At 48.9% G+C, this 14,583-nt stretch overlaps 6 protein-coding genes across 6 annotated transcripts; 2 read left to right on the forward strand and 4 right to left on the reverse strand.

Moving 5' to 3' along the window:
* Positions 1–426: 426 nt before the first annotated feature.
* C8Q69DRAFT_214439 (mono-functional DNA-alkylating methyl methanesulfonate N-term-domain-containing protein) lies at positions 427–5,072 on the reverse strand. Its single transcript, XM_028626230.1, has 5 exons — positions 4,208–5,072; positions 4,045–4,159; positions 2,377–3,973; positions 2,152–2,318; positions 427–2,101 (listed from the first exon to the last, which is right to left on the reverse strand). The coding sequence occupies exons 1-5, from the start codon at positions 4,801–4,803 to the stop codon at positions 650–652; spliced, it is 3,927 nt and encodes a 1,308-aa protein (XP_028486703.1). The 5' UTR covers positions 4,804–5,072; the 3' UTR covers positions 427–649.
* Positions 5,073–6,059: 987 nt separating this feature from the next.
* On the forward strand, positions 6,060–7,812 carry C8Q69DRAFT_214413 (putative TBC domain protein). The gene is made up of 3 exons (XM_028626229.1): positions 6,060–6,459; positions 6,516–6,644; positions 6,699–7,812. Exons 1-3 carry the CDS (start codon positions 6,222–6,224, stop codon positions 7,577–7,579), a joined length of 1,248 nt encoding a protein of 415 aa, XP_028486704.1. The 5' UTR covers positions 6,060–6,221; the 3' UTR covers positions 7,580–7,812.
* A 191-nt stretch (positions 7,813–8,003) lies between these two features.
* Positions 8,004–8,957, forward strand: C8Q69DRAFT_399428 (hypothetical protein; the record flags this gene model as incomplete). The annotated part of the gene is made up of 3 exons (XM_028627848.1): positions 8,004–8,048; positions 8,109–8,160; positions 8,236–8,957. The coding sequence occupies 3 exons, from the start codon at positions 8,004–8,006 to the stop codon at positions 8,955–8,957; spliced, it is 819 nt and encodes a 272-aa protein (XP_028486705.1).
* A 648-nt stretch (positions 8,958–9,605) lies between these two features.
* C8Q69DRAFT_443464 (ubiquitin-60S ribosomal protein L40 fusion protein) lies at positions 9,606–10,636 on the reverse strand (the record flags this gene model as incomplete). The annotated part of the gene is made up of 4 exons (XM_028628913.1): positions 9,606–9,692; positions 9,775–9,885; positions 10,114–10,284; positions 10,517–10,636. The coding sequence occupies 4 exons, from the start codon at positions 10,634–10,636 to the stop codon at positions 9,606–9,608; spliced, it is 489 nt and encodes a 162-aa protein (XP_028486706.1).
* Positions 10,637–10,729: 93 nt separating this feature from the next.
* On the reverse strand, positions 10,730–13,284 carry C8Q69DRAFT_462232 (RNA polymerase I-specific transcription initiation factor Rrn7). Its single transcript, XM_028630300.1, has 8 exons — positions 12,983–13,284; positions 12,807–12,897; positions 12,600–12,709; positions 12,280–12,527; positions 12,114–12,219; positions 11,927–12,065; positions 11,483–11,866; positions 10,730–11,428 (listed from the first exon to the last, which is right to left on the reverse strand). The coding sequence occupies exons 1-8, from the start codon at positions 13,085–13,087 to the stop codon at positions 10,935–10,937; spliced, it is 1,677 nt and encodes a 558-aa protein (XP_028486707.1). The 5' UTR covers positions 13,088–13,284; the 3' UTR covers positions 10,730–10,934.
* C8Q69DRAFT_462237 (eukaryotic translation initiation factor 5A-2) lies at positions 13,285–14,545 on the reverse strand. Its single transcript, XM_028630301.1, has 4 exons — positions 14,375–14,545; positions 13,956–14,222; positions 13,763–13,895; positions 13,285–13,710 (listed from the first exon to the last, which is right to left on the reverse strand). Exons 1-4 carry the CDS (start codon positions 14,390–14,392, stop codon positions 13,640–13,642), a joined length of 489 nt encoding a protein of 162 aa, XP_028486708.1. The 5' UTR covers positions 14,393–14,545; the 3' UTR covers positions 13,285–13,639.
* Between the last annotated feature and the right edge of the window lie 38 nt (positions 14,546–14,583).

Raw genomic sequence — 14,583 nt, forward strand, 5'->3', positions numbered from 1 at the left:
CTGTCGGGTGAGGTCACTGGCTGCTGCTGCTTCTCCGCCGGGTCGTCGAGTACCATAGACCGCGTTGGTATTGATGGTTCCAATATACCTTTTGCCACCTGTGCAGGGCCATGTATATTATTTAACAGGCATGTTCTCAGTTCTATCGTATACTATCTGTGGCTTTACTATATATTGAAGGAACTTTTGGAATTCTTGTTGTAGTGAATATTTGACTTCTTTGACGTTTCACTGGTTTTATATATTCACTCAAGTCACTACTAACTACTACTATTGATACCTACCCTACCATCTTGCAGACTGCTACTCGAGGATATATCATGGGAATCCAGTTACCATGTCCTATGTCAAAGAAAAAGCCTGGAAAAGAACTCGTTGTGATGTGAAATAATGCCATGCTTCGTTCCTTCTCGCTTATAAAAAGATAACCCGTGCTACAGCTTCTACTGTTAAAGTAGAGAAAAACTTTTAGTCGTCCTAATAACAATGTCGAATGCAGGACCCAAAAAGGCCAGGGAAAAATGGAAGAAAAAAAAAGGGGAAAGAAAAAAGAATCAAGGAAAGCTTCCTTTCCCAAGTCATCCGCGTAGGCAGCGCATAACAAGGAACAAAAAGAAAATATAGACACCGCACTAGTAACTATTTTATCTCAGAGGTTGATCGCGAGTATATTCCTCAACCACTCGATTACGTTCTTGACGGGATTCTCGGACTCCCCGAAGACTTCTACAGCGAGGTCGGAAAACCGCTCCATTGCAGTGCTGGTCGAAGTTGTTGTGTTGCCAGTGCCGTGGGAGTCGTACTCTATCGATAACATCTGTCGGAGATAGTCGCTGCCGTGACTCAGGAGTCGGCTCAATATGTCACCATTCACATGCATGGTGGATGGCTTGGTCGTCGAGGGTTCGATCTCTGCGGGGATCCAGCGTCGTTTTCGGACCGAACCGAAGGGACATATTATGGGGTCTCTCATGCATATATTTTGCAAGAAGCGCAGGAGACGCCATTCTTTCTCCGTGAGGGTTGTGAGGCGGTAGACTGTCCCATCGAGAGCGGTGCCGTAGGTGACTGTAGCTGAGGGCGAAGATGAGATGGTGTGACTGGGGTTGAGTTTCATGATTGAGACTGGTAGATGGGCTTCCGCGAGCGGTGCTGGCATGACTTTATCGTTTGTTGTGACACCAATCTCGGTCAGAGCGCTGACTGTACCACCTCTGCTTGTGGCCAGAGTCAGCTTCGCTTCTCCTCCGATGTGGAAATGGGAGACACCCTCTCGTTTCACTCTGTCATGAGAATATAAAACCAACTTGTCATCAGTGATTTTGAGAACCACCAAGGACTCTCTCGAGGTCGACAGATACAGGAATGGCTCGTGGACACTGATCGAGACAGCCGGAGACGTCAATCTGTACCGGGCCGATCGAACCCATCTTTTTTCAGAAAACTTCGGCTCCAAGGGAACGATATCATAACCGGTAGCAACCATCAAGGTGAAATCACCGTATGGTGCGACAGCATGCACAGCACCTTCGAACTTATGGACATGTTTGACAACACACTCGATCTGCCCGGTGGCCCGGTCGCGCTGAGTTTGAAGGAAAATAATGCGCCCTTTCTCTTCCTGATGCTTGCGTGCCGTTCCAATAACGATAAAATGGTATTCAGCCCCATCTCTCTTCGGCATCCAGTCCAGGAGGCAAGTGATCTTCTCTCCTGACGCTCCAGAGGGCCTCCATGGCTGGCGGGCATCCAGGTCTCTCATAGAAGGTCCTGGATTCCTCACCTCTGGGTTTTGAGAATCAAGGTCTATGAATTCGATGGTTGGTCGCGAGTAACGCTTGATAGGGTCCGTTTCCGTGTCGAGCTCCACAAGCGTATATGACACAACCAGACTGTTGAGATACTTCGAATATATCAATCTGTTGGCACTTCCTGGGAGATGAATACGGCGAGGGACAGGTCCCGCATTCTTATCTAGGGTACAAATCAAGAGTTGTCCCTCACTGATGCAGACAAGTGAACCGGCGAGACTATCGGGTCTGGGGTCGTCCTGCGCATCGATCAAGGTCGCAACGTCTATGCTCCCTTGTAGGTAAGAAGGCTACAAAATGTCAGCAACGAAACGAGGTGATTTGAGTCGCTGGAACTGACATTGCTTTGGTCTGTCACCCATATTTTCTGAAGCGTATAATCTCCGTCATTAGCATGTTTCAAATGCCAGAACTTGTCGCCACAGAGAACCAGAGCGAAGTCTTCTTGAGTTGGATTGCTGCTCAATCTGACAGTTGTCTGTCCAAGTCTCTGAATATGCACTTGTTCTATCCCAGAACATATAAAGATCAGCAGAAGCCATACGAGTTTGTGAAATGTTCATACCTATCTTCTCGACGCCGCCCTCTGCGCTGTGATGCATTTCCAGGGGTACTAGTATACCACTTCGGAGACCGCAAAACAATGTGCACCTTGCTTCTTTGCCTCCATCATCTGAACTGACCATAACTAAGCTTTCGATCGCTTTGGATGCTTCGATTTCTTCGGTGAGAACAATGTCGTGCTCAGACCATAGAACGGCATGATTCTCCTCGACACGGTATACGATAACTTTGCCATTTGCAGTGCCGACAAATACCAAGGAATAGGGACCCAGACTCTGTATCAAAAGAGAGATCGGCTCATGAGGAAACAGAAGTGGTTCACCAACCCGTTCCACTGTAAGAGCAGTACTGGAAGAAGATGCTTTACCGAGGTGGACAAATACATTATCATTTACCCGAACAGCGGTAGCAATAAGCGATAGTCTGCCACTAACGGCGGCAGTAATAACGGATTCATGGCTCTCATAACGGAAACAGTGGTCGAGGAGTTCAGTGCGAGGCGAGGTAAGGTTAATAGAATGGTTGGTCACCTGGATAATTACACCAGACGGCGTGCAACCCCCAGCTAATGTATGTGCAAAAAAGTCCAGGCCGGATTGGGACTCATCCATTGCATATATTTCCTCGCCCGTGTCTGTAGGAAGGTAAAGAAGTGTGGATGAGACCGGGTCTGAAGCTAGCAGGTACGTGCCACCTTCGACATTGTCAGACATGGTCCAAATGTCCCTCGTGCCCGACAAGTGGTCAAGCGGGATCACTAGACCTACCCGCGCTTCTATGCCATGTCGAAGTTCGACTATAGCTCCCTGGCCAATGGTGGAACCGGTGCAGGCAAACAGACGTTCATGGGATAGATTGCCTTTCGATGAAGGATGACGGCTTCGGCCAATGTCACTGGACGTAGTGTCCACTATGACAGAATCGATAACAGGTGCCCAGTTCAAGAATTTCTGGACACATGTCGGATGCTCTCTAGCCTTTTGAATAAAAAGTCCTCCATCACCCATATTACCTGCTACTAATAGAAGGTCACCACCTTGGAAGCCGATATCGAGAATGTCAAAGGCAGCATCCACATCACAGCCAAGCTGCCCTAGATGGGACTGGTGCTCAATTTCCCCATCATTTCCGATCTCAAGGTAAAATATCTTCCCATCTTCTCGACAAAGATATATGTCATCGTGCTTTTGGTTGTACAACCAGTTGCGGAAGGGTCTCGCCCATCTGGTCCACAGTGGGCAGCGTCGCAGCTCTTGATCAGGCCTGGGAAGTGGATACCTATGAGGTTGTTTATCCGCACGTGGATCGAGGATGTTTCGGTAGACCGCCATCGAAACAGTGGTAATAAGCATGAACGAAGTGGCCTTTGTCAAAGGCACAAGGATGGTTGGCAGTCTGTCTTCAGCAGGCAAGGGTCTCGTTGTTACCCGGGGATGCGCCTGTTTCAGGCTTCCAGTTGCTTCCCAATCGTAACATACGACTTGTGTGTTTTGATTTTTAGAGACCAACAGCAAAAGGATTATTCGATCACCATCTTCGGCCTTAGGGTAAAGGAAGTCCATGAATAGGATATCACCATCAACCCGGAAGAAACGCTCCTGTACGAGACAACTATGTTAGAATTTCTACACGAGGATGCTGCAATATGTCAAGCATGGGTTAACAGTACCTCTGAGATTGGATCTAGATTTCCTCGCATCATCTGCGACTGCAATGTGTCGGATGACCTCAAGATAAACACGCCAAAATAATCGGCTGAAGCAGCTACAGCCATTGCGCGCGATCTGGAAAATGTAAGTCCGAGGAATATTTCAAGTTCCACATGAGCTTACCTCGGATCAACTGCCACATGTCGACCAAATCTCTCCAGAGAACTCACATCACAGGGCAAAGGCCTTCGAAGATGTATGAAATGGGGATCCTTTACAGGCGACTTCACTGCGCAATAGAGGAAGACTAATTCCCTGGACTCCAGTGTGAGGACTAAAATCTGAGGGGGGAGTGCATCGTGAATATCTGAATTTTGAGAGGATGTTGCATTTCCAGCCCCCATCTTCATCTGAGCTTCCCATGTCAACTCTGTGCACGCATTGATGACTTTTGCAGCGATAATGTTGGAATCGAAGTCAGCCTTCGTTGTCACATCTTCTAGATGGACACCTAGGACCGCTTCCTTTAGATGCACGGACCGTTCCCCGACGAAGGCGACATCGTTGTGGAACTTGCTTCGCAGACGAGCAGGAAGAATCCATTGAACAATTGGACTTCGAATGACTGTCTGGGAGAGCAGTCCAACTTTTGGCCTTGGAGGTTCAGCGTCCCGGCGCAGATCAGGCCTCCGTGCGCGATCTTGGACCAGCAGGTCACTGATATCTATACGGCGTGTGGTCCACACGCCGTTTACCAAGTGTGCTGCTTGTAGAGCCATGACGCCGATGCCATACAAAACAAACACATGAATAGAAGACCGGAAATTTGACCGTATTTGACAATATTAAACGTTGGCCCCTCTCACGTGCCTTGGCAGCAAGCTTCGAGGGTGGCCTGAGAAACCCTTAGAAATGGGTCAGATGCACCAGAAAAAAAAAGAAAAAAATTGGTCAAAACAGGAGAAAGTAGGGATTTTTATCCCAGTCAATTCTGTCTCCAATCTTGATGAATCAAGTTTTTTCAAGTTGTGCTAGAACTTCATAAGCGGCCTGGTGAGAGGCAAGACTGTAGACGGACCATTGAGGTGCTCGGACACTGTCATGATGTGTTGCTGTATGCCCATGTGTTGCATGCAGTAGTTGGTGATGTGAAGACACTTAAAGCACGGGCGAGATCTAATAGAATGAAGGAGCTAGTACCCTCTCTGGGCAGGTCCCAAGTGCATCAGATGCTCGTGGTTGACCAACAGATATTCTCCTGAGGATAAGTATGGAAGGCCCCTGTCCTGAGGTCGGGTGTACGCCCTAAAGATTGGTATGCAGTGCGTGAGGAAAGCGATGTATGACCATCGGGCCGACAGGTTGTCCGGACGAGGAAACGGGCCGGCGATGAACGCAGGTACTGTAGAAGTGATCCTTAGTACCGCGTCCTCCTGTTATCTCGAACTAACTCAGACTCTCTGGCTCATCTTTTGTTGTAATCTGCTGTTGTCGTGATTGTGGGTAGTTAATCGGAGGTGGGCTGCGGGATGAGATCAGCAGCGTCGTTTCAACTTCCACATTGGCAGGGTCGATCTAATTGTTTCAACGCCCAGGCCCGTTGACGATAGACTAACGGCCTTGCAGAAGTATTTTAAAGCGATTATTATTGTAGGGGACCGGCTATTAACTACAGCCACTTCCGCGAGTGGGTAGTTGATGGTACGGCAGCCGTCACAGCCTGTAATTAATCTCCCGCGCAGCCGACGTGGACGAATCACGGGATGTCGACTCTCTCTCCAATCGTGGCAGCCGCGGAGCAGCGTCAGCGCTCGACCACGGCTCTGTAAACAGAGATTCGCTCCTGGTGCCGCGAGCCTATTTAATAATTGAGAGCCACGATCTGGCGTCCTTCTTTTTCTGTGCTCGGCAAGGAGTTGCTGTCATATTGCGGTTGGTAACATTGTTCCCAGAGCTGCTGCAAGGAGTAGGTCACTGGTACCGGCACAAGTCGACCAAAGGCCACGGAACGGCTGGGGAGAAAACCGAATGGCCACGCAGTGCTAAAGATTCTTTCTTCTATCTCTTGTCCGCTAGTCTCAATCTGTCAGTCTCTGTCAGTCAAGGCCATCTTGTTTCTGTCAGACTGGTGTCATTTTCCCGGTTGGCCAATTGCACCTGTTACGCTTGATCCCCGGTCTATCTATCCCCGCGCGACATGGAGGGGCAACCGCAAGACACATTCGTCTCTGGAGAGGAGGAGACGAGGCAGCAGCCGGTTTCATATGAGGCTTCGGAGACGTCCGAAACTCCAGAATCACCTGGAACTCCAGACCATGTAGCCGAAAAGAGGGAGCATATTCGTCGAGCATGTGCTGCACGCGATTTGGGTGCATTGGTCTCGTATGCTACTTCCGAAGGTGGCTTACTAAACGATGAACTTCGACGATCGGCTTGTACGTGATCTCAAGACTCACTATCAATTCCATACATCGTAACATCGTGCATACAGGGCCTATCCTCGTAGGAAGTGATCGAATTTCCGGGCGGGATCAACCCGCGTGGTCGAGCCTGCCACGCCACGTGGACGAGGACCAAGTCAAACTGGATGTGAATCGTTCGTTTGTATACTACCCAAACTGTCAGTATGCGAGCTTCTACGCATACAGAAAGAATGGCTAAATATTATCTACAGGTACGGTTAAAGAATTGGACGGTAAAAAGGAAGAGTTGTCAGACCTCATCACGGAGATTCTGAGGAGATACCCAATGCTGTGCTACTTCCAAGGTTATCACGATATCGCTCAAGTCCTGCTCCTGGTTCTTGGTGCGCAGGATGCTGTTTCAGCTTTTGCTCGCGTATCACTGTTCCGCATCCGGGATTATATGCTGCCATCATTGTCCCCAGCTCTCAAGCATCTTCAGTTGATCCCCGCAATATTGGAGAAAGCAGACCCCAAACTGCGCCGTCACCTCTCCGGGACACGGCCCTTTTTCGCGCTGGCAGCTACATTAACGCTGTATGCCCATGATATCCAGGAGTACGGAGATATCGCTCGACTCTATGATTTCCTCCTGGCCCACGAACCTGTTGTGGCAATCTATCTCTTCGCAGCCATCATCCTTTCGCGCAAGAAAGAGTTGTTCGAAATTCCGATTGATGAGCCGGAGATGCTTCATTTCACGCTCTCGAAACTTCCCCAGCCACTAGACTTGGAGGGACTTATTTCCAGTGCGGTGAAGCTATTCCATCAGTATCCCCCGGAATCACTTCCCTTCAAGGCTTGGAAGCAGATCCCACAATACAGTGTGTTGAAGACGTCGAGAGATCTTGCCACAGAAGGTACTCCGGAACAAGCAAAGGAGTTGTTCAATCTGCAAACTCGTGATATGAGGAGGGAAGAGCTCAGACAGAAGGCTGTTGGTGTGCTGTGGAAGTACAGGAAACCGGCCGGATCTGTGGGCCTTGCCATTCTCATTGCTGTTATCTCCTTCTGGATCCGCCGGAACGGACTCGACATTACGATTTGGAACTACATGGGAAAGTTCAGAGAGGCATTCCAAGACCTTCGATGAGCACCTGTATTATAATGCGGCGTTAGGGGCCTCACATATATCGGCTCTATAATATGTGATTCGTGAGGATATACCTACTCTTAGGGACATATGGAGCTGGGTGTCTGGTCATAAAAATGGTTTCGCGAGAGATATTTGGTCTTTGCTTCTAGATACCGCAGCATACTATGTACATTATAATCAAGAATTACTGTGACTCCATTTGTGACACGATAATGAAAAGTATTTAAGCAACAATAGGTTTTTTGTATGGTAGAACACTAGCGTAGTGATTATTGTTACTGCTGGGTCGGCTGTCCCCACAACGCGTGGCTGATGCGTGGCTCCAACGCGGGTGACGACTACCTGTACTCTTGCATCTCAGCAACACCCGCCAAGCTGTCACCATTGCTCGTTAACACATCGCCGACAGACACATCTCAATATGGCAAATCGAGGCTATGATGTGGTAGTCGGTGTCGATGCCGAGGTGAGATTCGAGCTCCTTTTCTCTATTCTCTATGACCCTTTTCACACTGACAATCAATAGGGAGACCTCGGGCATACCGACCTTCAAGAGGACCTTGAGTTCCACCCATCCAGTATGTCTCTATAAAACTAATGGTGGCAATGCCCATTCTCAGACAGATCTAACCATAGATTCTCTATCTACATAGATTTCGAAAACGACCAACGCAGCTCTAAAATCCAACCGGACTCCGCTCCCTTCTTAGGCGGAGGCCAATCCTCCCGCGGTGGTCGCCATAGTCGTACTCCCAGCGCCAGCGCACCCTCCAAGCTCCGTCTGTGGTCGATCCATTACTACTCGCAATTCTTCGACGTCGACACAAACGAAGTCATCCGTCGCGGTGCAGCAGCTCTGTACCCACGGACCAACTTCCTCGATGTTCTCGATGGTAATCCGGACCTGTACGGCCCCTTCTGGATCGCAACGACCGTGGTCGTCATCCTCTTCTTGACCGGTACGATCTCGCAATATCTGTCCAACACGAGTAGGAAGCACTTTGAGTATGATTTCCGACTGCTCTCTGGTGCGGCTGGCTTGATTTATGGTTATACTGGCGTTCTTCCTGTCGCGCTGTGGGGGTTCCTACGGTGGTCCGGTAGCACGAGCGCGGATCTTATCGAGGCCTGGGCGCTGTATGGATATGCGAATATTGTCTGGATTGCAGTTGCGCTGGTCAGTTGGAGTCCGCTGACGGCGCTCAATTGGGCCCTTGTTGGTGTGGGATTTGGCTGGTCTGTTTTCTTCCTTTTGAGGAATCTGTACCCCGTCATCATGGCGACGGATGCGAAGAGAAGTAAGATCTTGCTTGTTCTGGTGGTTGTCCTTCACGCGGGGTTGGCGATTGCGATTAAGATCCTGTTCTTTGCGTAAGTGCTCTTACCCTTTATTATACATGCTGTGTTCCCCCCTCGAGTGCTGACATGATACTTGCAGGCATGGAAGCCCCGTCTCCAAGAAGAACAAGGACCATGGCGACGATGACGATGACGACCACGACCACGATCATGATGACAAGAGGCGGATGATGATGTTCTAAGCGTGGGAAGTGAGGTGGTGGCTTTGTACGAGTACCAGTTACCAGTTATCCGGCGCCTAGTGTTATCCGTCATGGCTCTCATCCAAGTTGGAGGAGTTACGTAGTCTTGAGGCTCTGGAAGCATATTTTTTTTCTACTTCGTTACTCAATTATGTAGTTCATAACCTTTTCTCGAAATTGCTCGGTTTCCCAAAAGTCTACCCGGTTCCAAAAGAAAAGACTTATCATAAGATATAGTTATATTATCTGCGAACATGTTTACATAAATATTTATGAATCTGTTGCTGATTGCGACTTTTCTCTCGGGAGGAACTCTTTGGGGTTCTTTGAAGTGTTTTTTGAAGGACATTGAACTAGCTTTAATTTTTTTCCGCTATATCATCTCAACGCCTGAACCTCCCTTGCCGTCAATCGGGATACAAGATCCATGTCATCACGTCCCCACAAACAGTAGCACATCCGCAAGTAAAATAACGAAGCGTTTACTTCAGCTTCTTCTTGGGGCGCAGCTGGTTGGTGTGACCGCACTTCTTCTTACGGCAGTTGGTGGCACGCGGGGGGAGACGAGCCTGTATGGAAGACACGTTAGTTGATTGTTGCTGGTTGAAGATACGGAATCCGTATTGACGCGGGGAACGGGTATCGACGTACGTAGCACTTGCGGCAGATGGACTTCTCGCAGTTGTACTTGGAGGCCAGAGCCTTCAGGGAGGGCTCAATGATACCACCACGGAGACGGAGGACCAGGTGAAGGGTGGACTCCTATATATCGTAATTCATCCGTCAGCAATCTTGTCGCGAAAGTGAACCTTGCAAATCCAACTGTTCGTCCCATCTTCCCGTGGCTTATCCGACCACATGTCGTCCCAGCGCAATCCCTGTGTCCACCTCTTATCGCACAACCAGTTGCATCATCCATAGCCACCGGGAAGATCCTCCGCAAATCTCAAGTGTTCACAAGAAAGGGGACGTGGCAGAACTCGTCCATACCTTCTGGATGTTGTAGTCGCTCAGAGTGCGGCCATCTTCGAGCTGCTTTCCGGCGAAGATCAGACGCTGCTGGTCCGGGGGAATGCCCTCCTTGTCCTGGATCTTGGCCTTGACGTTGTCGATCGTGTCGGACGACTCGACATCGAGGGTAATGGTCTTACCCGTCAGGGTCTTGACGAAGCTATAAGTTGGCAAACGTCAGTCTCAAGTCTCAGTCTCACAGCCTGTCTTTCTATCTCCGTGTCGCCATTCCATTCTTCGGGATAGTGCGTTTTCGTTCGTTCATCGCGGGGACAAGGGAAAACACGTACATCTGCACTGTAAGACAGGGAAAAGCGACATGTTAGCACCTCTTATCTTCACACTGAATCCGGTCAATAATACGGTCCTGGGGCAAACGTACTGGTTGCGATATTCGTCCGTTGCTGGCTGATGATCGTTCGCTGGTCAGTCGTTGGGAACGGGTGACAATTTGAAGATTCTCGCTTAGCAGGGGCGAGCGGGTGGGTCGGAGGCGAAACATGCCCTAAGCCCTAACTTCTATTTCCGTCTGGTCGACTGCGGGTGGCTCGGATGGCTCCAACTGGGAGTATGTAGGCATTGTAGGGTTTACTTCTCCGCATTTATGCATTGCATTGAATTGACGCTAGTGCCAAGGTGATGGCAACTATAGAGAGACGTACAGAATACTTTCTACGTTACACATAAATTCCATCTCTTTCTAGACGTATTTGCTATCCTCGTATTCTTACCAATCCTGTTAATTGTAGTATTGTCTGATGACGATAAGATAAAAGAATCCATGCAATGCCTAGTACAGATCAAATCCCATCATCTTCTGGTGCAGAGAACTCCCGCTCATCCAAATATTCCAGATCACTCATATCTTCATCTTCCTCACCTAGACCAAACACACTAGTGCCAGCATCGGTCTCAGGATATTCTCCATGGTATTCCATTCTCCTCTTGCTATCCAACCATTGGTCAAGTCTTCTTTCTGTCTCGAAGACTGTTCTGACGAGTCTATGCAAAGACAGCCCTACGATCTTGGAGGCAGCTTCGTAGAAGGCCCTTGCTGTTTCTGGAAGATCACCTTCGGATCTGTACCGCTGATATAATTCACCAGGGCGAATGATGTCGTCTTCGCGACCTTCGATCTCTTCTTTGCTAAGGGCTTTCCTCGGTTTCAAAGCCCCCATGACCGTGTCTAGTTTCTTTTGCAACGGATCTTGATCATCCGTCATCGAGATAGGCTGTGGCTCGTCTTCGATACCGGTTCGGCCAGCGGGAAACATATCCGCTAGTGGATGCGAGGCTTTTAGATAGTTAGTTTCGAACTCACATAATGAAGCGATGGTGCAGTTCTTACTTCTCACATCGAGCCAGCTCTTCTCATACCAATCCATATACTCATCAAGCTGGAGTGTTGTCATATCAAAAACGTCCGTCTCGTTGACCAGAATCTCATTGCCTTTTCCAATTCTTCCACCTTCCGTTGTTCGAGACTCGAACTGTTTCTGAGCTTCTGCCCAAACTTTCCAGTTCATCCTTTGAGATCCTGGTTCTTTTGTTGATTCCGGATATCGTTCAACATCATCGAACGGGAAAAGAAGTTTGGTTGAAACAACAATTAAAGACATTAACTGCACTTCTGGCATCAGGAGATATGTAGCTTTATCCTTAACACTGGCTGGAAACTGAAACGTGAAACCTGTAAGTTTCTGTAACTGATTCACTGCAGGATAAATCTCAACTGTTCCTTGTCAGATTTTGTATCCAGAACGCATTATTTTTCATGGCCGAGAACACTTACTGGGAAGCGAGAGTTGTTTAACGTGGTTGAACAGGATAAGCGGCGAATTCAGTGGAGGAAAGGTGACACCGAATCTCTTGTTGTAGAGAAGTGCCAACTCAAGCACGAGTCTATGTAAGTGCTCTGCTTGTAGAAGGCGCTGCTACAAAGTCAGCAAGGATAGAAGCAGGTACCGTGGGAACATTACCCTCGTATCTAATGCACCAATGTATTCCTGAGGAAGACGGTCTCTCATTTCACGAGGAACTTCCCGGACAGCCCTGATAAAGGGAATCTCCTGTCGCATGGCGAATCTTGATGAGAGAACATTAGCGCATACGCAGCATGCCACATATCTAGGTAGTTTCCCTTACCTGTGGAGATCCGAAATACCAACTGGTAATCTAAGCAGCAAGGCTCCTAGGTAACATAACCCAAGTGTTTCAGCTAGAGTTGGGTTGTCTGTAACCTTGCCCCAACGCATTCGAGGCCCATCCTCGTCATCCTCGGCTGCGATGGCCTGAGAGCTGAAAATTTGCGCATCAAGCTCTGCATCAGAAGCAGTTTCGATCTTTTCAGAGAGCCTTTCCAGTCGAAGAGCCCAAAGATCTTTAACCACCGTCTTTTGGTTGAAAGGGATATTAGCAATTTTCGCCCGGGATTCAGAAAAGTGAAGACGGATAACTATGCTGACCTCGAATTCGGAAGGGAAACCCTTCTGCTGCACGAGAGCAAAACATTGCTTCCATAGGATTAACTGGTAAATCTGCAGGAACAGAGTAAAAGCGCGTCGACCACGATAGGCTGTATCGTGATGTTAGAAGATAATTACTAGCTTGTGATTGGATGATGCCGATGAGATACAAGAAAATTTCGATGCTCCATCAGGATGTAGACGTACTCTTTTGAGTCTTCTCTGCCGCTGCTTTCTTTATTCTGTTTATTTTACCCTGTGTCCCGAAGTCTTCAGGATCCTCCTCGACTTGTCGTCCCTATAAAGACCAAACGGATTAAGCCTCCCGTCAGCGTTGTCGATCTCTTCCAGCCATGTGCGACTGCGATGCATGGTGCACGTACCTCTTGCTGGTGACCACGCAGACAAAACCAGAGGCCATTATCAAGGTAATACCGTGTCTCACGACATCCTTCCTGTCCACATACCCCGCGCGTGACATACTCCATGCCGACCAGCGTGGTTCATGCTCGTGACATCGAGCCGGTAATTGCGGGGTCTGGGCTCCTCGGGAGATGAAAAGCCGCCTCCACCTGAAGGAACTTTTTCTAGACCTCGCTTGTTAAGTTGCAAGGCTATATTATTATTACATCGCCACCACGAGATCTATTTCAACTACGTCTCGCTTGAGTGGACCTGGTGAGGATATATATAAACTTTATAAAGAAATAAAATAAGGCCTACGCTCCAAAGATCAAGTAGTTATTAGGTATGAAATTTGACACGAATCGTCTGTATACGCTGAAATTTTTTTATTCGTTCGTCAAAACTATCGTGAGGTGCTGAACTCCAAACTGTTCTTCGGACAAGGCGTAATTATACTGCCAATCGAGAGCAATCCGTCTGTAGATCCAGCCCACATCTCGTGGCACATTGACCGATATAAGACAGGGACAAGCCAGCCGAGTATCCCAAGATCAAAAATTCCACGGAACGTTTCATGATCTCTGGGGTGGATTTTGACATAAGCACAATGAGAAAGTAGCTCAGTCGCATTACGTTTAGGCACCACGGGGAGCCTCCTTGGCATCGACGGCGATTTCCTCACCCATGGAGGTCAGGACAACGACGTCTAGGACCAGTCAGCAAATTGTATATCCAGGATCTAGAATAAGAGAACATACTAGTGTCCTTCTCCTCCTCACGGAAGAGACGGTTGATCTTCTCACCGACTTCACCCTCGGGAAGCTTGACGTCGTCCTTGGTGGCACCGGTGTCGTCCATGAGGGACAGGAAGTCATCGTCAGTGACATCGATCTGTCATAAGAGGTCAGTTGCTATTGCACAAAGGCACTCGTCCTCTCAAGCGTCACTTACGAGCTGGTACTCCTTGCGGTGGACAACGGGGACGTCCATGTTGTGGGTGGAGGGAGACAGATCTTCGAGCTTCTTGCCAGTGAAGATATCAATGGCAACGATGTGGACCTTGGCGTGACCGTGCTTTCCGGTCTTGGAGGTGGACATCTCAACGATCTTGCATGGGCGACCCTTGATGACAACGTGACCGTTCTTCCTCAGGGCAGAACACTGCATGGGGAAGGTCGTAGAGGCACCGGCATCGGCGCTCTCGAAGGTGTGCTCATGCTGTTTGATAGCAGCGACTGTCAGTATCCATATAGACTGAGATTGCTTTGACTTGTGTTGCGCAGACAGGGATTTTCCTCGCCGGCAGGTGAAGATGCGGGGCAGAATAGAAAAGAACCGTGCAGGTTGGACAGGGCAAGAAAGGAGCTTACCTGGGCGTCGTCGGCCATGGTGACGGTAATAGAGTCTTCCTGGTAAAAATCGAAAGACGGATGAAGAGAAGGACGGCAGATGAGCACGCAAGGAAAATTGGAAGCAGAGAAGGACGGGACGAGAAACGGGGAATTCGATGAATCGAGCGAAAAGGCAGTTTTTCAAGTCGCGCACTTTCGTTGTGGCGGGGTCTCAGGGCGCTAACACA

This window comes from Paecilomyces variotii (assembly GCF_004022145.1).
Source record: "Paecilomyces variotii strain CBS 101075 chromosome Unknown C8Q69scaffold_3, whole genome shotgun sequence".
In the NCBI taxonomy this organism is placed as follows: domain Eukaryota; kingdom Fungi; phylum Ascomycota; class Eurotiomycetes; order Eurotiales; family Thermoascaceae; genus Paecilomyces; species Paecilomyces variotii.